The 22,528-nt window shown below is 45.8% G+C and overlaps 1 protein-coding gene across 1 annotated transcript in view; it reads left to right on the forward strand.

Annotated features, from left to right (window-relative positions):
* The window catches only part of spata17 (spermatogenesis associated 17), a 33,094-nt gene that overhangs the window by 537 nt on the left and 10,029 nt on the right, over positions 1-22,528 (forward strand). Inside the window, exons 1-9 of the mRNA XM_076050275.1 lie at positions 1-375; positions 890-979; positions 2,014-2,095; positions 3,519-3,569; positions 4,849-4,952; positions 11,150-11,273; positions 14,560-14,802; positions 17,301-17,449; positions 18,243-18,342. The exon at positions 1-375 is cut by the window's left edge and continues 537 nt beyond it. Of these exons, the coding sequence (XP_075906390.1) occupies positions 308-375; positions 890-979; positions 2,014-2,095; positions 3,519-3,569; positions 4,849-4,952; positions 11,150-11,273; positions 14,560-14,802; positions 17,301-17,449; positions 18,243-18,318 (987 nt within the window). The 5' untranslated portion in view covers positions 1-307 and the 3' untranslated portion in view covers positions 18,319-18,342. The remainder of the gene's footprint in view (positions 376-889; positions 980-2,013; positions 2,096-3,518; positions 3,570-4,848; positions 4,953-11,149; positions 11,274-14,559; positions 14,803-17,300; positions 17,450-18,242; positions 18,343-22,528) is intronic.

Raw genomic sequence — 22,528 nt, forward strand, 5'->3', positions numbered from 1 at the left:
AAAGGCGGACTACTGAATAATACCGTCGAGCTGCTGAAGTTGTTTTAGTGGAAAACTTCAAGTCGACGAGCACTGTTTCGGTTTCACGAGTTAGCCGTAGCAGAAACGTCTTTAATCCCGGATTAAAGCCATGTGACAGGCGTAGGTTTTCCAACTGAGGTGGAATACAGAGAAGAAAAAAAGTTCCGAGGCTTCGTTGGTTTCTGTCCAGTTACCGTAACGGCGAATGTAGACGTGCACGTCAAATTGGCGGCTGGTCCTACCGGGGCAACTCGGCTGCTTCTGGCCGCAGTGGAGGAAACTACACATGGCGGAAGTGCTGAAAATAGAGAGTGCGTTTGAAGAGTTCAAGAAAGAGTTCGTCTCTAGAAACAGGTGAGTGGCATACAAGCTTGAACAACCTGCAACAAACAGACTTTTACTCCCCAGGTTAACTTCGTGACATTGTTTTACCAAATATATGTGAGCTTTTTCTCGTTGCCGGGAAATCACATTTGAGAAATCTTAGGCTATTGCAAAGAAACTTTCAAGTTAAAATCAGAAACCCCATTAAATACAGCCAAGTGGACCTGCTCTATTCTTTTTATAAGCTTAAAAGCCCATCATTACGTATTATTAGCAAATGAAAACACACTGGTTTAGTATTTTTGTGACTTAAATAAAAAAAAAAAAAAGGAAATTTCATTCATCAATTTCTATGCTGCTTGGGGCCTTTTAAAACTACTATACAGCGACAGAGTTACCAGTCAAGCCTTCAAACCTTCAAATGGACCACACACATCCTCGAGCTTGGTTGATATGTAAAATTATAACACAATCTAAGTTGTTATGATAATAAAATGTTTCTGTTGAGTGTTTTTTTTTTTTTTAATCGTTGTGTCTCCCTCAGAGAAGCTGAGGAAAACAGGCAGAAGGAACACGATGCTGCCATCCTGATCCAGAGCTGGTTCCGTGCCTGTAAGGTGCGGGCCTACCTCAGGTACTGTGTGTGTGTGTTTCTCTGTCTGTCTCATCTGAATCTATAAGGAGAAAAGAATGGTTTTGGAAAACATATGGCAAAAAAAAACATTAAAAATAAAATTACTGGCCTTAATAATTTATTTTCCAATTTTAGGCCCGCCTTTCTTCCCTCCAAGGGAAGTCTCGATACAAGCTCCGTCCCAATAATTATTCTAGATCTTTGCAAATGGCCTGCAGGAATAAATGTCGCTTTCACTCTGCCCCCCATCCCCCGCTGCACACACGCACACACACACACACATGCACATGCACAGAGAGGGAAATGAATACCTCTATCCACGCGCCCGCTCCTATGCTGTGACCCGAGTGCCATTCTGCAGGGTCAGCAGACAAACTTCCAGACAGTAGGTTAATTCAGATTACTTTAGTTAATTGATCAATGCGTTAAGTGGATAATTAGCAACAATTTTAGCTGCCTAAGTGCAACTCTGGGGTTGTGCTTTCCCCACCATAAGCATTGATTTTCTGGGCATATGAATGGCCTTTTGGAAATTGATGGCCTCGTTGGAAGCGGAGAATCGCAGCGGACCTGCATTTAGAGTATGTTTGAAGATGAATACAAATTCCTGCTGCCTACTAAGGGAGGGGCAGAGAGCTCATCAGCCGTGATCGAAAAGCCTGAAAGAGCATTGATGTGTGTGCATGTGTGCGTATGGCTTGGAAGTGTAATGATTCCCAGACACTTTAGTTGATGTTTTATGAACAAAACAAACTAAATCTTTTGGGGTTCCCCCACCCGCAAAACAGATCCCAGGTCATTTCTTCATTTGGGTTTCAGGGAAAATGTTATTTATTTTCTTGTTTGTATTCCATTTATAGATAGTATGTATATGCTCATATTGGATTTTTATTTGTAAATCTGTCTTTCCAAAACTTCTGGATTTCACTTTTGCATTAGATCATTTATGTGCACTTCATTGTAATTACCTTCCTTCCTTGTCAGAGGAAGTGTTTTCCCTCTTTTAAACTGAGACTCCAGTTTTTTTTTTCCAGACATCTGCACAAGAAGGCAGTCATAATACAGAAGATATGGCGCGGCTTCACAGCAAGGGCACATTTCAGACAAATGGTGAAGGTAAGCCAGAGCCTGGAATGGCTATAGATATATTGATTATGTTATGATAGCATGCATTAGAATTCAATTGCAATATTCCTAAGTCCCAGCATCTGACCTTAAGAGATATAATTCACTCATTACACATGGGGAAATTAGCACTTAGGAAATATGATGTGGGATGATAAGGAATTCCAGCTGCGCTGCGACTCCTGGGATGTGCGGAGAGAGAGAGCGTGGCGAGGAATAGAGAGCGCGGCAGAGAGGCGGAGATTGCGGCCGCGCGCGGCGTGTTGTTCACGTGTGCATGTGTGCGCCGTTGAAGAAAAAAAAAACAAAAAAAAAAACAAGGCCCCATTTTCGGCATATTGCCTCCAACTGCCTCTTAATTGAACAGATTGTTGATACCGGATCCAATACCCAGCGCTCTCACGTATAATTTTCCCCTGGATTGAGTTTTGTAAACGTATCACAACAAGCTATTTATCATGCCTGTAAATTGACTGTTTGCTAAAGCATAACTGCCAGCCGCCTTTTGGGAGGCGTTCAGGAAATGGGAGTGGGTGGAGCGTGGTGGTGGTGGTGGTGGTGGTGGTTGTGGGGGGGGAGGGGGGTGTCAGCGGCGACGGGGTTTACTGGTAAACGATGAAGGATGTGTCACGGCGGCACACGTGTGGGCTAAGAGGAAGGAAGGGAGGCTGCGTCGGCCTCATTTGGAGACAGACGAGCACTAATTCCAGTCTCAGGGTGTTTTTTTTTTTGCGTCATTTGGAATTAGTCCTGTGAGATGCTCCTCCTCTTCCTCTTCCTCCCTGTCTCTCTTCCTCTCGCCAACCAAGAAGCCTCAGCCTCCTCTCAGTCCCCCCTTCAAGCCACACAGACAAGGAGGAGACGTACGAATCGGCTTTAGGACCCGCTCAAGTGTGCCCCTAGTGGACGGGCGTCAGTTCAAACGCCGCTTGAATATTCTCCGGCCCTTTTTATTTTTTCTCCCCTTCTTCTTCTTCTTTTTTTTCTTCTTTGTTTGTCACTTGTGGCAGAGCCGTCATTGATTATGAAATCCAGAGGAGAGCGTTGGGCCGTCATACATCTCCATTAGCTCGCCACTTGACTGCCATAGATTTTTCCTGGCCCTCGCCTGCGTCGCCGTATTAAGCGAGCGCTGTCCTCCCCTTGATACAAAGTCTTGTTAACTACTCTCTTTCTTTCTCTCCTTCCAACACCCCCCCCACCCCCCACTCCCTGACTCTTCCCTTCCGTCCCCCTCGTCTCCAGCCCACAACCCCCCCCCCCCATCCCCCCACCCCCGCTCCGCCCGCGTGCACGTGCCGCCTCTGTGCAATGTATTATGTATAAAGAGCTCTTTATCTTTGACGCCTGCTGTGGACAGATCAGAGGGCCCGGAGACAAGATGTAACGCCGTCTTTTCCTTTTGTGTTCACAGGCGGCATATTTTATCATGAAGATGAATTTCTACGAGGCGATGGCGGTCAAGGTAAATATCATCACAGGCTCTTGTTTTAGCAAATGGAGTGGCGCGGCGGTGGCGGCGGGGAGGCGTCGCGCTGCCTCTTTGTTGATGCGCCGCAAACACACGGCCCCGGCACATCAGAGGGACTGTGGCTAATACAAATATTTTTATTTATGATGGTGGCGTGTTTTTTGTTTCTCCAGACACTATGATGCCATTTGTTTTTTTGCGACTGAAGCGCCACCGTACACCAAAGTTGCTTGAGTCTTTTCTTCCCAAGAAACACAATTGAACTATCAGCAGGTTAAACATGCAAACATATACCAAGGAGAAGGTTTTCTCTTCACCGGCTACTGCAACAATATCAGGAGTGATAATCCGTAAGCCTTTCAATAGCCGGTTTGGAAGTAATAAAATAAAGATAGAAATGATAACATTAAAATGATATTTCAATATCAAAAGTAAAGTAAATCAAAAGTTCTTGGATTAATACAAATCATTAACTTGCTTTGATTGCAAAATTAGCAGCGATGGCGATGGAAAAATAAGATCCCCTTGTGACCCTTTTCCTTTTTTCTGCCTCCCGCCGTTGCCTCGATCACGGCCTGCTCAAACAGAAGATAATGTATTAGGGCTGTAATAGAAACCAGTGTTTACATGCCGCACCTCGGATTTGTATTAGATTCAACAGCATCGATTTCACTAGTCAACAAAGGTCAGCAAGAAGTGGGGAGGCGGCAATTACTTTATTTAAAATTATCTATTGACTGGCAGATCAATGCTAATTCTCATTTTGCTCTTTGTTGTTTTTCTCTCCATCCTCCTGCTCTCCTCCTCCCTCTTCTCTCTCTGTGATTATTCTTTTACCTGCCGTCGTTTTAATCTCCTAATTAGTCTGAAGGACATCCGCCCCCTTGCTTCAAAACGGTCCACCGGTGTGTGTGTGTGTGTGTGTGTGTGTGTGTGTGTGTGTGTGTGTGTGTGTGTGTGTGTGTATAATCTGCAGCCTCCACAATCAATGCTCACCAATACAGTTTAAAGTATGAGGCTTTGACAGCCACCCTGGATTTTTTTTCCTTTGGAAATGCACAGTCAGACCTTCCATAATACTGTTTGTCATTACGGGGGGAAAAAATGGAAAAAGAATGTTGACACTGTTAATGATATTTTGTTGGTATCCATTTTCACACGATATTTTGGAAGCGGAAAACCAACTGGAAAATGAAGGGCTTTGAAAACATGATTTCCATGTGGAGGTTTCTGCAGGTTGTCTTGCGCTACAGTCTGCGTCGTGTCTTTGCAGATCCAGCAGATATGGAGAGGCTTCTTTGTGAGGAAGTATGTCCATAATTTCTACACACGAAAAAGCTATCTGGAAGGAATCGCAAGAAACAATGAAATTGTCAGGTAGGAGAATTCAGGTCATTTGGAGTATCAGGTAGTTTAAATGCTCACTGTGTGTCATTTTTGACATAAATGTTGCACAACACAATCATAAAATGACTGAAAATGATGAAAACAATCTGTAGCAACCTCCTTTTCTCTGATCCTGACTTGCATTGTTGTTTTGTTTTTGTTTGTCGCTGTTGTTGTTTTGTGCGCAAGGACTTTACTTCACTGTTTGTGTTGAATGATCTGCATATAAGATCACTGATCTCACATCAGTCCAGATACATCAATTCATGCAGTAAAAAAAAACAAAACAAAAAAACCTGGTTGTGCTCATGTACCATTGAGTTTAGTCAAAAAACGCGCCGTGCACTTGTGACGCTATTACCTCAAAGAAAGAAGGGAGGCGAAAAGGAGAGAGAGAGAGAGAGAGAGACGAAGGGAAGGAGAGAAGTCCTGGAAAGAGCTGGAGGCGAAGAGGGAGAGAGAAGTGAACGATGTGGAGAAATTAAAAATTAGCCTCTGATTTGAACTGCAGCTCATGCATTAATAAAACATCCTGCGCTCCGGGGCTTACTGCCACAGATACGCACCATCTTTTATTCCCTGACAAAAAAAAAAACAAAAAAAATACACGTTTAGCTAATAGTCACATTTTTAATGTTCCTAATATATTTTAGGGGAAAATATCTTTAGGCTTCTGCTAAAATTAAATGTAAATTTGTTAAAGTGCTCCTTGGATCACTGGCTCCCTCCCCCATCTTCCTCCTCCCCCACCTGCACCTCACTCCCCGTACCCACACACACACACACACACACATACACACACCAGTGTTCCACCTCCACACTCCCTCCTGAAGGCTGTTACAGTCCATTAAAAGATGCTGTCGCGTTGGAAACTCACACAACTTTGTCAAGTGCGTCAACAGCAGTGCATGCGATCGAGTTGCCTCAAACCCTCAAACTAATATGTTGATATATACATATACTGTATATATAATTATATATGTTTATGACGATGTTGATTCCAACTTGATAAAGGGTGACCTTCGTCAACTTGGAAACAACATATTTAGAATGAGCTTTTGCAGAACAGACACCTTCTAAAAATCATCACAAAAACTATCAATCGCTTTTAAGCCTTCGTTGGTGAAATCAGTATTTATTAGTATTCAAATAATTGTTTTTTTTATTAATTAAATTGACCTGCTTTCTTTAAAAAAAAAAAATAAATAAAACAGACGCACAGGCTGTTTCGAATGTATAAAAAAGAAAAAGATAGAAAAATATAAAATATAGTTGAAAAAAACTAAAAATGTTGTGACGAGTTGCTGCACTGCCTGTTTGCCGATACTGTTTCCTGATCAGCTGTGTGTGTTTCCGCTTTGCTCTCTCTCTCTCTCTCACACACACACACACACACGGTGGTGTGTCGCTCGTGTGGGCCCCTCCTCCATCCACGGCGGTTGGAGGTCGTGGAGGTCACTCCGGCTCCAGTTAATCACATGTTTATTTAGTGCCGCCGGGGGTCACGATCAATTAACGCCGCGCTGGCACTTTATTTAAAATATCCTTTTGGTGTCGGCGCCTCCGATCGCTCAGCCGGCCGCCCGACTGCCGGCCGCCCGGCTGACGGCTGTGCTTCCCATCCACCTCCTCCACCTCCATCTGTCTGTCTGTCCGAGCGGCGGCGTCAATTATTAAAACAGAAAAAGTTGGACCAACGGTCCCCGATTAGCTTTCAGCCTGTGAATGGCGCTCAAACGCAGGGAGGAACTCGCAGACTGACAAACTGCTCCATCCTCCTGTTTCATCCCATGCCCAGGACGGATCCCCCCCCCCCACACACACACACACTCCCTCCACAGTGCAAAATTCATCTGCGTCGTTTCATTACGTCCAGCATCCGGCTAATACGCCACTACTTGCGCGTTGCTCCTCCGTCCTTTGCCCTCTCTCCGCCTCCTTCCCTCAATCTTCTTCGCTTTTTTTTCTTCTTCTTTTCCAATCTATTTCGCTCTATATTTCCGCCGCCACCGGTGAGCCTCGCCTCGCCATCCGTCCCCATTCATCCTCGCTCTCCTCCTGCATAGCCTAATGAAGTCAGGACCCCGGCGCCGTCCCCACTCTGCCACAGTTTTCCTCGATACCCCAACAATTTATCACTTTGTCAGGGAGACACTTAAAGTTTCCAGGGCTTTAATAAGGGCGCGCGGCGGGACGATGGGGGCAATTAGGGAAGCGGAGCTGGGGCTGCTTTGCATATTTTCCTGAACGTGCCGGTGTCACCGCCGCCGCCGCCGCCGCCGCCGTCAACGCGGCCTGTTGACTGCATGAATTATTTCTCTATCTGCAGTAAACAGCTGGGTAATTATTACCGCCATAATCAGATAAATAACTCTCGCTGTGATGTTGCGGCGGCGAGGCAAAATCTCTCCGCTCGCCCAAAGAGAACAAGAGGGAATTTTTTGTGGACTTTCTGAGGCTGAGCCGCGCTACTTTCCGCTCGTCTCGTCTCGTGTCTTGTCTTTCTTCCTCCCCCCGACTTTTTTCCCCTCCTGTCTCTCTCTCTCTGTCTCTCTGTCTCTCTCTCTCTCTCTCACTCTCTCTCTCTCTCTCTCTACCCCTGCCGTCTTCATTCTTGCCTCCTTTGTGTCCCTCTCAAGGACACTCATGAAAGGAGAGCCGGTTTGGTGGGGACAGTGTGGTCCCCGCCTCAACGCCTGCCCTGCAGTCACTCTCAGCCTCTGTGCATCAGAACGGCTTTTTGTCTTTTTGCAGCTCTTCTGCTTCTGATCCGGTTTGAGTGGAGACGAGTTCACTCTTTCAGTCTGATTGGATTTACTCTGTGCGTGCGTGCATGTGTGTGCGTGCTTGCATAAAGCCTAATCTCGGTCCTCTTCAAGATTGAGTAAAACACTGAATAAAAGTCTTTAAATTATTAATATTTTCTGGCCTTTTCCATCAATCAGCGAAGTCAAGTATTTATTAGGGCACGTACTTCAATGCAGTGGTGTGGTAATCTTAACATAGGCAGTGTTGCGCAACTCCAATTTTGCAATTACGGTCTCTTCTTCTCACTCATAGCATGCAAAACGTTTGGTCTCACACAAACCTAAAACACGTCACAATGTCCACATGCCCAATGTAAATATAAAGAGCTATCATGGAGTTGATAGATGTTGCTAATCCTAACAAGCAGATGAAAGTTGCTCCACTTCTCTAAATCACCAGTATCACGCTACCTTTTCTCATTTGGAATTGCGCATCAATGCTGTGAAGTCTGTAGTACAGTTTAGTAGACCAAGTTTTGGCTCTTTGGAAAACCAGTGAAACATTGCGTGTGTGTGTGTGTGTGTGTGTGTGTGCAACATATTGACCTGGTCGTTGTCTACTTTGAATGTCTCATTACTTCTCCATTGCAAACTATTGAGTCTTGTAATTGGAGCAATTAGAACAACCAGTCAGGTCAAGTCTCCCTTAAATATTTAGAAGTCGGCCAATTAAGCGCTCTGACTCTGGACTGAGCGACCACAAGGTTTGGACTTCCTTCCCAGAGTGCCTCACTCTCTAATACTCTGTCAGCCCCTTGATGCCCTACGTTGTGAACCAAAGAGTAAAAGATTCATGGAGGAGCCAGAATTGTGGCTGTACTGTATTAACCATTTAAATAAGTGAACAGTCTGGGGTGGAAATGTCATTCTGAGTTCCACTGATGTAGCGCAGGTGAAAACGTGCTTAATTTTTCATCCAGCTGATCAGCGACAATGAAACTTGGCACCAGTGCTGAGTGCTATGTTAGATAATGTGTCAAACAGAGAAAGGAAAAGTTTGGAATGTTATTTTTTTACTATCAGTTTTATTTTTATGATTTATAATTTAGTTGTATTTTATTTTTGATTTATTGCTTTTACTTATTTATATGTACATGATTTTGTTTTATACTTTCATTTTGTTATCAATGTTATTTTGACTTACACAGTGGGAGATGAGAATGATGTCTTATTTATTAAAAACAAAAACATTGTACACATTGGTCAAGTGAGGTTGTATTAAATGTGCTCTATAAAAACCCTTTGAATTCACCTGACTTTTACAAAAAAAAAGTTAAAATTAATCTGTAATTCCATCTAATTTTGGAAAAGTAACCAACTGGCATTGTAATGTGCCAGTTCATGTCGCCCTCCTGCTAATTTTTTGGACTCGAGTTTGATTCCCAACAGAAGGTCAGCGCTTTGACTGTGTTTCACGAAAACACTTGCTTACTTTACTTTGTGGACGGAACTGCTCACCACACCACAAAGATACAGTGCACTCTTCAACCTCCAAAGTGCAAAGTGAAGAGGCAGCGAAGACGGATGCTTTTTACTTTCCCTGCGTTTCTTTCTACTTCTTGCTTTCCTCTTTCTTTCACTTCCTCTGCTCCTCACACGTCCTCTCTCTCTCTCTCTCTCTGTCTCTCTCGCTCTGTCTCTCTATCTTTCTCTCTCTCACAGAGAGCACGGCGCGTGCCGTACAGGGCTAATGAGGGTTGTATGTTGTGGCGGCTGGTTGCTCCGACACAGATCGAGGTGCCTTCAGCCGTTACAAATCTGTTTGGCTTTTGTCCACCACACAGCAATTAATAACACTGGGGCTGGGGGCAGGGAAGCAAAGGTCACCCAACTCAGCCTGACAGACAGTTAGAAACACACACACACTCGCACGCACGCACACACACGCGCGCCCATACACACTATACTGATACACATACACGCAAAATTTGATTGCAGATAAACACTCGCGTGCATGAAGTCCAATTTGAAACTGTTCATTCAGAAATGGGTATCAACTCCTGAAAACACAGCGAGACAATTGTCAAGGTGGTGTTGCTGTATGAATAAAACAGCGTGCATAGTGTGCACATACACACATTGACGCACACTGATGCAGGTTTATGAACCAAAACTGGTCCACGATCAACTAAAACTGCATAATATTTGACTTTAATAAGTCATTTCCCTGTTAGCCAGCTGGATAAATAGGGGCCAGGCAACCTCTTCCTTTTCCTTGATGCACTCACACACGTGATTAGGCACACCTACACACACACACACACACACACACATGGACGCACGCACGTGCACAGATACAATCACATATCTGTGCTGCACGGAAGTCCTAAATTCCTGCGCTTTGCACACACATGCAAATGCACGGAGGTACGTTGCGGGCCGACCACACACACACACACACACACACACACACACACACACACACACACACACACACACACAACAAATGTTCACAGTGCTCTGCATATTTCATTTATTTTGTAATTTAATCCGGTGGCCAGGAAGGAATGAGAATGCAAAGGCGAGGCAGACGGTGTTGTGATTTCCTTTAAATGTCAGTGGCGGCAGAATGTGTTAACCTCACATTACAGACACACTATGAATATTCTGATTCCTCTGTGCTGGCTTGTTAATGAAAACAGAGGCTGGCTGTGAAGCAGCAGTAGAGAGGAGGGATTAGGCACCCTGCAAGCTCTGTCTGTGTGTGTGTGTGTGTGTGTGTGTGTGTGTGTGTGTGTGTGTGTGTGTGTGTGTGTGTGTGTGTGTGTGTGTGTGTGTGTACGCGTATCACATTTTCACATTACCATGACGCGTTTTAGCAATAGTTTCCAATTCGCTTTTTAAGTTATTACCCCCTTGTAACAATAAGGCTGTGTGATTGCGGAATGAAATTGCTGTGTATGGGCTTTTAATGCATCCCATTTAGCCGGCTCCGCTTAACAGATGTCACAGACGGACCTGTCCTGGCTGCGGTGATGAAATATATCCATCATCCTCCCACTGATAGCCTCTCGCGCTCTCACTTTGCTTTTTTTTTTTTTCTTTCTGTCCAAGCACTCTCATTCTCCGGTGCTTTTTTTTCACTCTCTCCTGCGTCTCCTGTGTCTCTGTCTCTGCTCTCGTTAGTAGTCAGGTTTTGTTTTTCATTCATCTTATAGGGGACCTCAGAAAACAGTCAGCTGGGGAAATACATTTTTTTTTTTTTTGCATGAAGATTACAACACAAGCAAGTCTTTAATTTTAAAGTCACGACGCACGGAGTGAAACTTTCTGGCCGACACGAGATCCACACAGCACTTTTATGATTTGTCCATCTTCAGAATTTGTTCAAACTGATAAAAAAGACAATTGTACTGATTATTAAAATAATGTGTCCTTTAGGATGGAACTGGATGAACTTGAGGAGTTTCAGAAGAGGGAGAGAGACTACGTGCAGATGATGGAGGAGCAGTCAGCCAAGACCTATGAAGCCTACCGGTTACATCACCTCCTGAGCACAAAGCAGGTCAGTGTGGAGCACTATATCTTTATTTGGAACACAAGTAAAGATATAATTCGAATAAAGGTTTCATTTAAGAGTGGAGGATTCACCTGTTTTTCCATCCTGGTTTTGATCTCTCAGTTAGCCCCTCCCCCCTCTGATACCATGTCACTGAACAGCAAAGGAGTAAACAAATCAATGCAGAATAAACCCTGGAGGTGCCCACTCCTGCTTCCAACATTAGCTACTAATGTCATTATTTTTTGACTTTGTCCTTTAAAACTGATGGTCAATGTGACATTCCGAGAGACTGAATGCCAAGACCGCTGATGACGTGGAGGCACCTGGTTTGTTGTGGTCGCAAGCCACGCAAAACTACACCTAAGCGAAAATTATTTTGTGTGTTGGTCTTAAAAAAAAAAAGATTACAATGTGGCCGACCTCACTACGACTCTGTTGTACGTCTTTATCCCAGAGTTAACGCACCAGTGTCCTGAATTTCTCTCGGAACAAAGTACCTCGAAGCTCTCAGGCTGACTTTTAATTTTTCTTTTTTTGTCAGTGGAGGTCTTCATTATTTTGGGATTAGGTGTTTGCTTAAAGTAAATAGTCATGAAGTCATGAAGTATGGCCATAATCATCAACTTAACATTCTTTTATTCAATATACAACTTTACGGTTGCTTGCAGAAGGCATAAGAAACCCTGTGTGTGTGTGCGTGTGTGTGTGTGTGTTTGAGCAAACACAATAGCATGAGTAAGTATGTGTCCTCATGGCTCTTCTTGATGTGCTGAGTGGAGTATTTTAGTGCTTCCCTTGGCACAGGTTTGTACTGTGTGTGTGTGTTTGTGTGTGTGCGCGCGCGCGTGCATGTGTGCACTTGTGTGTGTGTGTGTGTGTGTGTGTGTGTGTGTGTGTGTGTGTGTGTGTGTGTGTGTGTGTGTGAGGGGACGTGGCCGCATCTCCGTGGCCCCCCACTGGGATCATAATGAAGACAAAGCACACTGGTCACTGTTGATTCAGCACCACTACTTCTCTCTGCCTCTTCCTCTCCCCTCCTCACGCCTGTGTGGCCGCCGTCGTCATCATCCCGGGTTACGACACACTTCCCGCAGATGTCACACGTTCCGCTAAGAAGCTGATTTACAAAACGTTCGGGCCAACGGGAGTTTGCGTTTTGACGGGCCCGCGTTTGGCTCCGTTGACGCTTCGGCTCCGCTGTCAGCCCGAGCCTTTACTGCCCTCTCAGCAAATGCACTGCACATTTAGCAAGAGACCGAAGAAGTGGAGAAAGAGGAGAAACTTTTCTGCCCTCTGTCCGTCTTCTCTCCATCTCTCTCGCTCTCTCTCTCCCTCTCTCTCTCTCTGTGCATATGGCAGGAGACTCTCTCCCTTCGTAGCTCTGACCTTGTCAGCAGTGAATAGATGGCTCTCCCACACAGTTCATCCTTCCTCACTTCTCGAACCCCAGCCCACACACACACACACACACACACACACACACACATGCTTGCACAGCTTACCAAAAGGCCCAAAGTCCCTATGACAGAGACAAAGATGGTGTGTACCTGGGGTCAACATCATTGCTCTTCCCGCAGCTAGGTTGGTACTTTTGGGTTGGTGTGTCTGCACATGTGCGTGTGTGTGTGTGTGTGTGTGTGTGTGTGTGTGTGTGTGTGTGTGTGTGTGTGTGTGTGTGTGTGTGTGCGCGTGCGAGAGAAAGAGAAAGCGAGAGAGACTCATGCGGTCCAGCTCAGCTGGTCGTCTCCGTGTCTGCCGACGACTTTTGACACTGACTGGCGACCAACAAGCTGAGCTGGACCGCCTATAGTGCGTTTCTCCCCACGTCACACAGCAGTGAAACTCAGGTTGACTTTCTGTGTGTGTGTGTGTGTGTGTGTGTGTGTGTGTGTGTGTGTGTGTGTTAGTCTACAATTCCAACACACGGCTTTCTATGTCACAAGCCGACCCGATTGCCACAGTTTACGTCTCTGCAAACATTTTTTGCAGGAGATCTAGTAGCTAGCAGTAACACTGAGCCGCTGGCCAATCACAAGGGAGCTGTTCCAAGGTAGAGCCATGGATGGAACAGGTAGGGGAGGGGGAAGAGAGCCCAAACACCCTCTTAATGCTGAGTGAAGTAAGAGAAACACTGGTAGGAGGGTTTTGATGAAACAAACTTTATTTATTGTTGATAGTAAACCACCCAAATATATTTATTAAATCTAGAAATGAGCACAATAGGGCCCTTTTAACTATTGTGTCAGTGTGTCATAAAAAAGCCATATAATGCAACTCAACTTATGTCAAGTTTATGACCTAAGTGCATCGTCTCTTGTTCACTGTGTCACTAACCCGTGGTTGCAGCAGCTGGTTCGTGCCCTTAAGAAAAAATATTTGCCTCCACTTGCATATCATGTTGTGAATTTGCAAAAAGAAACGAGTATCAGGTTGTTTTGGTTGGAACAATGTGCCACTTCTTTCCTCTCTCTGCTGGATCCAGTCTCTTAGAGTGGCCTAAATAGCACACAGTGTCATTAGCATATAGAGTAGATGCTGAGTCCTCCAACCCAGAGCTTTGGTCTGGTAATTAACACGCAGCCAAAAGGATCACTCTGATTTCAATAATTATTACTGAGGAGGTCTGGGTTGCACCGCCACCCCACTTCAGAGTGGAGTATTTTTACTTATATGGTGCCTGTGTGTTTTTACCAGTGCTCTTCAAATAAACACAAGTTGTTATTGTTGTAAGAAGATCTACTTCATCTAGTGCAGCGGTATCAAACGTACGGTCCGCGGGCCGAATCAGGCAGACAAACTGGGTTTTTCTTGCCCGCAAGATGATTTTGCAAAGTATAAAAATGAGCTGCATTTTTTCAGTTGAAGAAACTGCTGTTCTAAATGTGTCCACACATTTAGTTAACGCAAACAAACTGTTAGTACCTTGGCTGAGCAAGTAGGCCCAAGTCCAGCCACTCCGAAGCTGTGTTGTCTTTCAACATACTCTATTACATCTGCTATTTGCCACCGTCACTGCCCCCAAAATGTCTCTGTAGAAAAAGAGAAAAGTGGGTGCAGAGTTGAGCTTGTTCCAAGAACACGACCAAAGTAAAACAAAGAAAACAATTTGAAGTTGTTATTTTTAAGTTATTATTATACCATGATTTTATCGGTTCAGCCAGCTTTGGAATATATTTTCCTGTATGTGGCCTGGGAACTAAAATGAGTTTGTCACCCCTGATCTTGTGCGTGTACCCCCAACCTAAGCTACCGACAATGACTTTTCCTCCCTGCTTTTTTTCCTCGCCAGCGCCCAGGGATCTTCAACTCTCCGTTCAGGCCGGAGCCCCATGAGATGGAACATGTGCTTCGGCAGGTCAGATACCACGCTCCCAACAGGTTGGCGACCAAGGGCAGATCTAATCCCTTGGGCACGGCCCTGCCAGCAACCCCGAATCTCCCCGGCACTCAGGGTTCCTCGATGGTACAAACCCCTCAACTCCGCGGCTACTGCAGGCCTCCACTACCTCCCATCGCCGGCAAGAAGAAGCAGGTGAGGCCTCAGCAGACAGAATTAGAAAAAACAATTCTAGAGAGACACAGGAGGAAAGTGAAAGTACATTTATAAAGCAATGGGGATGTGCATGTAAATGAGATCAACTGTCAGGTTTAAAAGTGACACACTAAATATTAAGACCCCCCCACCGCTAACGTACCATCTTGCTCTTGTCCCACTGGAGATGTTGATGAAAGCAGAGATGCTTTAAAACTCCTTTTAAAGGAGAATGACATCATTAAAACAAGGCAGAGAGCTCTCAGGGGGACCACTGAGCTCAGCCACTTAATGTCCGTCTATCAGCAAGCGCTGTGTGTTTCAACCGGCTGCGCGTCGCTATGAGATGTTTCAACTGTGTCATGTGCACGTGCTTCACCCTGTTCACCGCTGTCGTCCAGCTGGGTCGCCTCCGCCTGCCTGTTGACTAAACTCCCACTGATTTGGGGTTCTTTGCTCCCCTCGGCTCCCACTTTTCCGTACTGCTCTCCCTGGTGCGGCACAGAATTGGCTGTTTGTCTCATCCAGGCAGCGTTTTCCCGTGCCAGGCCTGTTTTTGTCACAGCAAAATGGTTTTCATCAATGAATGATGAAGAACTTCATTATTTGACGAGAATCATATTATGTTTTTCCTTTGTGTAAAACTATCAGTTGCGACTAGTGGCATCATATTTGTATGTTAAGTTATATTGGGATGGTATTACATTTTCAGTTGGACCCTAAGGACGTCATGTTTTAAGTACATTAATTCTTTAAATAATCATTTAAGTTTGCATTGACTTCCATTCATTATACATTCTTTTGCACAGCCTACCCAGACCAAACCTTCACACAACGCCTAACCATTGACATAGTTCATCCCTGGTCTTCATTTCCAATGGTCTAATTTACAAATGGTCTCATCAGATAATGTTCTCGAACAAAAATGTCCTCACAGAGTTGTTTTAAAACTTATTTCAAGTGTAGTATTTAAAACACACAAACACACACACACCCCTCAAGCTGGCTGTAGTTTTTGGTGAGCTCATTGCCAATGACAGCAAAAGCTCCATCCGCCGATAGGAAGGAAGAGGAATTCTTATCAATCTAAAGCTGTCTGTGTCTGTGCGTCTGTGTGTCGCTATGATGCGAGGGCGCCGTTTGTGCACGATATTAATGTGGGAAGACCCCAAACATCCACCGCCACCTCTTTATTTGTGCACTTACCCCCGCCTCCAGCTCCCCGCTGTGATAGCTATCTCACATTGATGGATCAGGTTGAGGTGGCGGCCATGCAAGTGGTCAGGCCAGGCCACCGATCCCGTGGCGATAGGAGCAAGGACAGGGTTCCTCTTCCCCCTCCCCTCTACCTTTTTCTTCCCTCTCCACACCAAATAACAACTGGAGGTCACCTCAAACAAAGCAGCATCATTGAAGTTAATCTGCACACAGGGCAGAGTTACACATCACACACATGAAACTGCACAAGAGTTTGTGAAGTGCACTTAATTCTGTATCACACATGAAACTTCTCATTTGTTTCCCGCGCATTATTTTGGCAAAATTACGAGAATACTAGAGTACTAGAGATGTGCAATCGCCAAACACAATAAAACATTTCCTAATAATTAATGGATATCAAAGATTCTGATCTTTGATATTACAAAGCTGTCGTTTTTCATTAAAAATGCGCTTTTTATTTTATCTCAAAATAAAAAGCGCATTATTTTGGGATTTGTGGAGGAGAAATCAGGTCAGGCGCACATTGGCACAGAAACTCATGGGTAAAAAGTCACGCTATGACTGCAATCTAGTGGAAAAGTATTGGATCACAACTCAAAAGTCGCATGCCAATTATGTAAAGAATTTACTCACATGTCTATTATAACAATACAACAGCTTCCAATGTGTGGAAGTGTGGACTCTGCCCACATTTTGTCTTTTACTTTAGAGTGTCTGCCAGGAAACTCTTCTATAGTTATTATAAATATATTTTCCTCCTCGGTGAAAAATCCATAGTTGATTGCTGTGAGCCATAAAACGCATGCTCTCTCATGCTGTTACCAATAAAAACTCTTTTGAAATGATGCCTTAAAGGGGAGCATTCTCAGTATTGCAGTCTGCTGTATTGGTGTGCTGGAGGTGTACACGCACTTCTTTTTAGTCTTTTGCATTTCTTCTCTCTGTTCTCTTTTGCCAGGACATGTTTCTGTCTTTCCTCATACCTCTCGCACTCACACTTGAAGGAATTTCTTTAACTCTTCTCCTCCCTCGGTCCCATCGTCTCTCTCTTTTGCTGTCTGTCTGTGGCTTCCTCTTGGTCTCTGTGTCAAAGGACAAGAGATGAAGCGGATTGGCCTCTGGTTTCAGCAGTAAGCCATCACAGCCCGCGGGAGAGGGCTTAGAGAAAGAGGGCGGTGGGGGTTTGAAACAAAAACGATAAAGTGATCATTATCTGATTTTTGTGTGTGCGTGTGTGCGCTTGTCCGTGCTTGTGTTGATGCCTGTGATTGTTCCAGGGTCCATTCCAAGAGCCGAGGGAAGCCGGTGAGCAGCGCGCACTTTATTCTGACCCGGCGTCGCAGCTGCAGAGCCCTCACTTTCACCAGGAGGAGGCCAAGAACTGCCTCCGACAGCACAAATCCGCCAGGCTCCACAGAGGCGGACTGTAAGAACTACAAGAAGACACAAAAATGATGCACACACACAAACACACTTCTCTTATGCAATGCCCCTGGAATAAACTGCAAGGCTTTTTTGCAAAAGGTTCCTCTTAATTGTGCCTTTTTTATGTCATATACACCGAGGAATACACGCTTATTAGCACGTACGTGCGTGGACACATGTATATTGTGTGCGCTCAACACTGTCACCAGCACATTCATGCAACATTAAGTAGCAAATGGCCACATCCTTATTATGCAAACTAAAGGGTGTCGGGCGAGAGATTATTTTAAGTCTGCGTCCAGTGCAGCTTGATGATAAACACTCTGCCTGATTTATTTCAAGGCTCATATTAGTTTTAAATAAGGGATCCCGTGTGTGTGCGCGTGCACGCGCCTCTGCTAAAACACTTGACTATAACCTCATTACCACTCGCAGGCTAATCCACTCAGTTGTGTGAGTGTGTGACGCACCGCTATTAACCCTCTGTTTGATCTGTCTCACATAATAATTTCCCAGACTACAGTCACAAAAAGAGACCACCCGGTTTTCCTCCACTCTAACCTTCTTCAGTATTTTTTTTTTTCAAATTCCAATCAAAAGACTAATTGGATTTTTTTCCTTTAAAGGAACTTTTTAGAGGCGCCCGCCGTATCTTTATGTGCGTGTGAGTGTGAGGTTTCTGTGTTTCCCCAATGATAAATTCACGTTCATCCTCACCGCCGCCGTCCGACCTTAACTCAACCCTTTGGTGACCAGCGCCTCTGTGTTGTTGTTTCATGACGCTCGCCAACCAGAGGTCCAGAGAGTCTCCCCCACCATCTGAGACCATCTTTGACCCTGCCGGACTTCAGGAGCAGGAGCTTCAGCTAGTGGATCAGACGAGTCCAACTAGAGGTGGGTTTTAATCGCCGTTATTTAGTCGCATGGACACGAACGAATCGCTTAAAATCCAACATTCGCCAATTTCTTACCGAGCAGCATTGTGACAATACGCGACGTGGCCCGGGTGAGGTAGCGCACGGCGGCGGTCACATGGGTGTTTGGAGGGAGCGTGGGTTTCACGTGGGAGACATTATTCTCCTGGAAAAGCAGCGGGAGCAGCGGTGAAGTGGTGCAGCCGAACCCTTTCCGACTTGACTTGCACAAATTTGTCAGAAGTGACAGCAATTTAATAAATCGCCGTTCACCATCATGCACATATGCACACCCGCCCACACACACACACACACACACACACACAATTCCCAGCTATGCCCTCCACTGCCCACTCTCCATGTATACGTAAATGAGGTGCATGCTTGGTTATGTGTGTGTGCGTGTGTGTAGGTGTGTGCATGTGTGTGTGTGTGTGTGTGTGTGTGTGTGTGTGTGTGTGTGTGCATGTGTGTAGGCCCTGCGGTCTGGTCCAGGCATTAGGTAATTGACTGTGTCTTTGCTCAAGGCCTTTCATGGATCACCGTCCTTTATTAGCTCACTTCCCACCACACACACACACACACACACACACACACACACACACACACCAGTTCCCAGCAGCTCCACCCCAACCTCTTACCCTCCACCAGCAGCACCCAGACCCAATTGCCTGGAAACGAGGAGCGAAACAAGAGAGAGGCAGAGCGAAGGAGGCGCGAGGGGACGAAGGAGCGAGCAGCGACGGGGGGAATGAACTAACACGGCCGCAGGAAGCGGAGATAAATAAGCGCGGGGAGCAAGTGGGCGGCCCAGTGTGGCCTCCCGCGGCCAAAAACAGGGGGCTGGGGGAGGTGGATCGGTTTTTTGTTGCTGCATTTATGATGCATTTGTAAAGTAGCGGGCTGATGACAACCTTGTCGGGCACCAAGCCTGGCTGGTGGAAGATGGTTTTTGCTGACGCTGCCATTATTAAAGACACCAGGTGTAGTTTCAAGAACACAAACCCCGACACAAGGACTGGCAGACTGCATGAAATAAACACTTGAATATGCTGCCAGTTGCGCGTCAACTTGACATGCTATGTGGGTGATGGGAATTCCGCCTCTTTTCAGCAAACCGGTTCTTTCACTAAAAAGAGACGGCTGTTTTGGCCAAATGATGTGCTAGAATGAATTGCTAATGTTCATGATATCAACAATATTAAATGTGTATTATTCATACACTCAACATAAGACACTGTGTTGTAAAAATAAATGTAAAATGCCAAATCAAAACACCCACCACAATACAACTATGTACAAGTGAACACATAAACGAAACATCATAAGATAAAAAACAAAAATAGCAAAACCAACGAAACAGCAGCATCCTGCTAAAAATTGGTCCTGTTCCTCCTTTCAGTAATAATAATTAAAAGAATACTAGGACAAACCGGCCCTGAGCCACAGTACATTTTTCACATTGAAAAAAATCCCATGACACACCACCGACCAAATATATAATAAAATGATACTTTTTAGCCTAATCATGACAATGACAATGACACACCTGACATTATCTCATGTCACACCAGTGTGCCGCAGCACAGTGGTTGAAAAACACTCTAATGTCTCACCATCCTCATTTGGCGTTTGGCCCTCCCAACCGCGAGGTGGCTTTGTAGAAAAAAAGAAAGAAAATGGACAGAGTTGCAAATTTTGGCAAACAGGCGCCACTGACTCAAGTGTACAGCCGGCTGCGGCGATGCCGTCGGCTGGTCACAAAACAGAGTTACGTCATAAAGCAGTTCTGTGCACTGCGAGCAGCTGTTAGTGCTGCCAGCATGGCCAGTGCATCCAGTCTATGAGAAATTTGAAAGGAGTGCCAGGACTGAGAGTCGACCCCTGCAGAAAAGTCAAACTGGGCCTGGATGGTTCTAGCCCGGCGACATGGTAATAGAGCTGGGGTGGGCAAACTTTCTGACTGGTGGGGCCACAGTGGGTTCTACAATGTGACAGAGGGGCCGGAGCCGGAGCAGATGGATGGAGTGTTTTGGTGACCCGCCTCATAGCAGGAAAAAATACATCATGGGATTATGTAGAAAACGTGCGTTAATGTCAGTTGAAAATTTTCCGTACAGCCACAGTGACGGTTAAAAAGGTACCAAACATTGCCACAAAATCACATCAGACTCAAGTCACAGCAGTCCACATGATTACAGCGACACTAGCTAAACACGCCCAGTTCTACCGCTTTTGCACACCTTGACCCAACTCGACCTCCTTCCTAGGTGCGATCAAACTGCTGGTGCTGCTCGGGATGCGGTGGAGCCGCTGTCTGCTCCCAGCCCAGTCGTGTCATGCCACTGTCACTCAGAGCTCATTAGGCTTCAACCCTCTCACTCCACATCGGCCTCTCGGCTGCCGACGCCCCCCACTCCCGCCCCTCCCCTCCACACACACATCTCCCTCTGCCTCTGTTTACTCTCCCCTTTTTTCCCCGGCTGCGTGGTAATTAGTGCACCCGCCCTATCGTTGGCATCACCTCCAGCTACGGCAGCGGCCAGCAGAGCCTCTCGTCACAGCTCAGAGGGCCACCGGAGTGGACAGCTCAGCCCTGGTACTCATCATCTTCGTGCCGTGCCCAGGCCCTGTGCTGCTCGCCCACCACGCGACCCCACCTCCCACCCCTCCCACCACCATCCAACCCCGCCAGCCACAATTTCTAGCAATGTTACCCAGCCACGCTCCTAATTATTTTCAAACCCCGGCCGCCACCCTCTCACCCAGCCACCGCTGCATTACCCAGCGTACCGCTCTCAATTGCCAGCACAAGCCTCGTAGCCTCATCATTAAAATGGACTCCTTCTTATCATTATTCTTCCTCTTCTTTTTTTCATTTTTTTTTTTCTAACGGCAGCGCCAACCATCGCGGCTCTCGGCATTTCGCCGCATGAAAAATACGCAGCTCCGAGGACCGTTGTGATGTACCTTAACTGTTTACGTCTCAGCAGGGCAGCCTGTCAATGCACATCAGTCAGGACGCGCAGTCACATATAGGGGATATCTCCAGGAGCGCTGTGGCCGGCACCGGGGCCAGCGGCCTGAGCCGCGCCTTCACTTTGTGCAGCTTTTGCGTGTCCTTGCCATGACTTCACCGCTCCTCAAATTAGACCCAAAGCCATCAGACACTGTTTCTTCAACTCTGCCCAGTATATTCAAGTATTGTAGTCCTCGAGATTGGTCCTGGTCTCCAGACCACTTTTCAAGAGTCTCGGTCTCGTCTCGAAATGCAGAGCTGGCCGGTCGAGCATTGGTCTGGCAATGCTAATCCTGTGATTGCGTTATTAGTCATGTCACCAGTGGTCCCGCCTGTAACCATAGATGGTAGCTAATTAGGATGCTACGTGCTAATCAAGCACACTGCAGTGAGTGGTCACGTCTGTGTCTGTCGCCGCTCCGAGCCGTTCCTTCCGCTCGCATTAGATTGACACCCGTCACGGCCTTCAGAGGCGAGCGGTCTCGGACTGGGCAGATTTGAGATTTTTCATCATGAGCGGTTGAGACTCAACTAGCGCTTCAAATAATAACATAAAAGAATCCAGCTGCTGCCTTGTTATGCTCTATTTGTGACACCCAGAGTGACACGCCAGCTTATTTCTAGATCAGTTATTTTTTTCATTTTATGCAGCAAAGTTGTTTTGTTCCATTTATGTAGAAGCAAACTTGAACACAAACAAGATGCAGGTCACTTGTTATGTTTTGTTGTTATTTTTCTTTGATATAAAAAGTCTTGGCCTTGTCTCTGTCTCAACCTCCAAATGTCTTGGTCTTGTCTCAATCTCGATACTCTCTGGTCTATAATGTCTTGGTCTCAGTTGGTACGGTCTTGACTACAACACTAACCCCCCGCCACACCTCCTCCCCCATACACATACGCACACATACACACACTCTGTTGCTTCCCCATTCCTGTCTCTTAGCTTCCTTGTTGTTTGTGCACTGCGGATGTGAAGCTTCAGGCAACGGAGGCGGGAGAAGTGTGTCCTCACACACCGGCCCCACCACAGTTCGCTCCCTAATTGTCTCAGCCATTACACAGGGCCATGATGCACACTTCTGACGTATGGGACATCTTTTTTTTTTTAATGGGAAGAGTATTCATTAGCAATTAATACCTAAAGCGG

The sequence above is a fragment of the Nelusetta ayraudi genome, unplaced genomic scaffold, assembly GCF_046127955.1.
Source record: "Nelusetta ayraudi isolate G7.1 ecotype Tasmania unplaced genomic scaffold, CSIRO-AGI_Nayr_v1 ptg000005l, whole genome shotgun sequence".
Taxonomy (NCBI): Eukaryota; Metazoa; Chordata; class Actinopteri; order Tetraodontiformes; family Monacanthidae; genus Nelusetta; species Nelusetta ayraudi.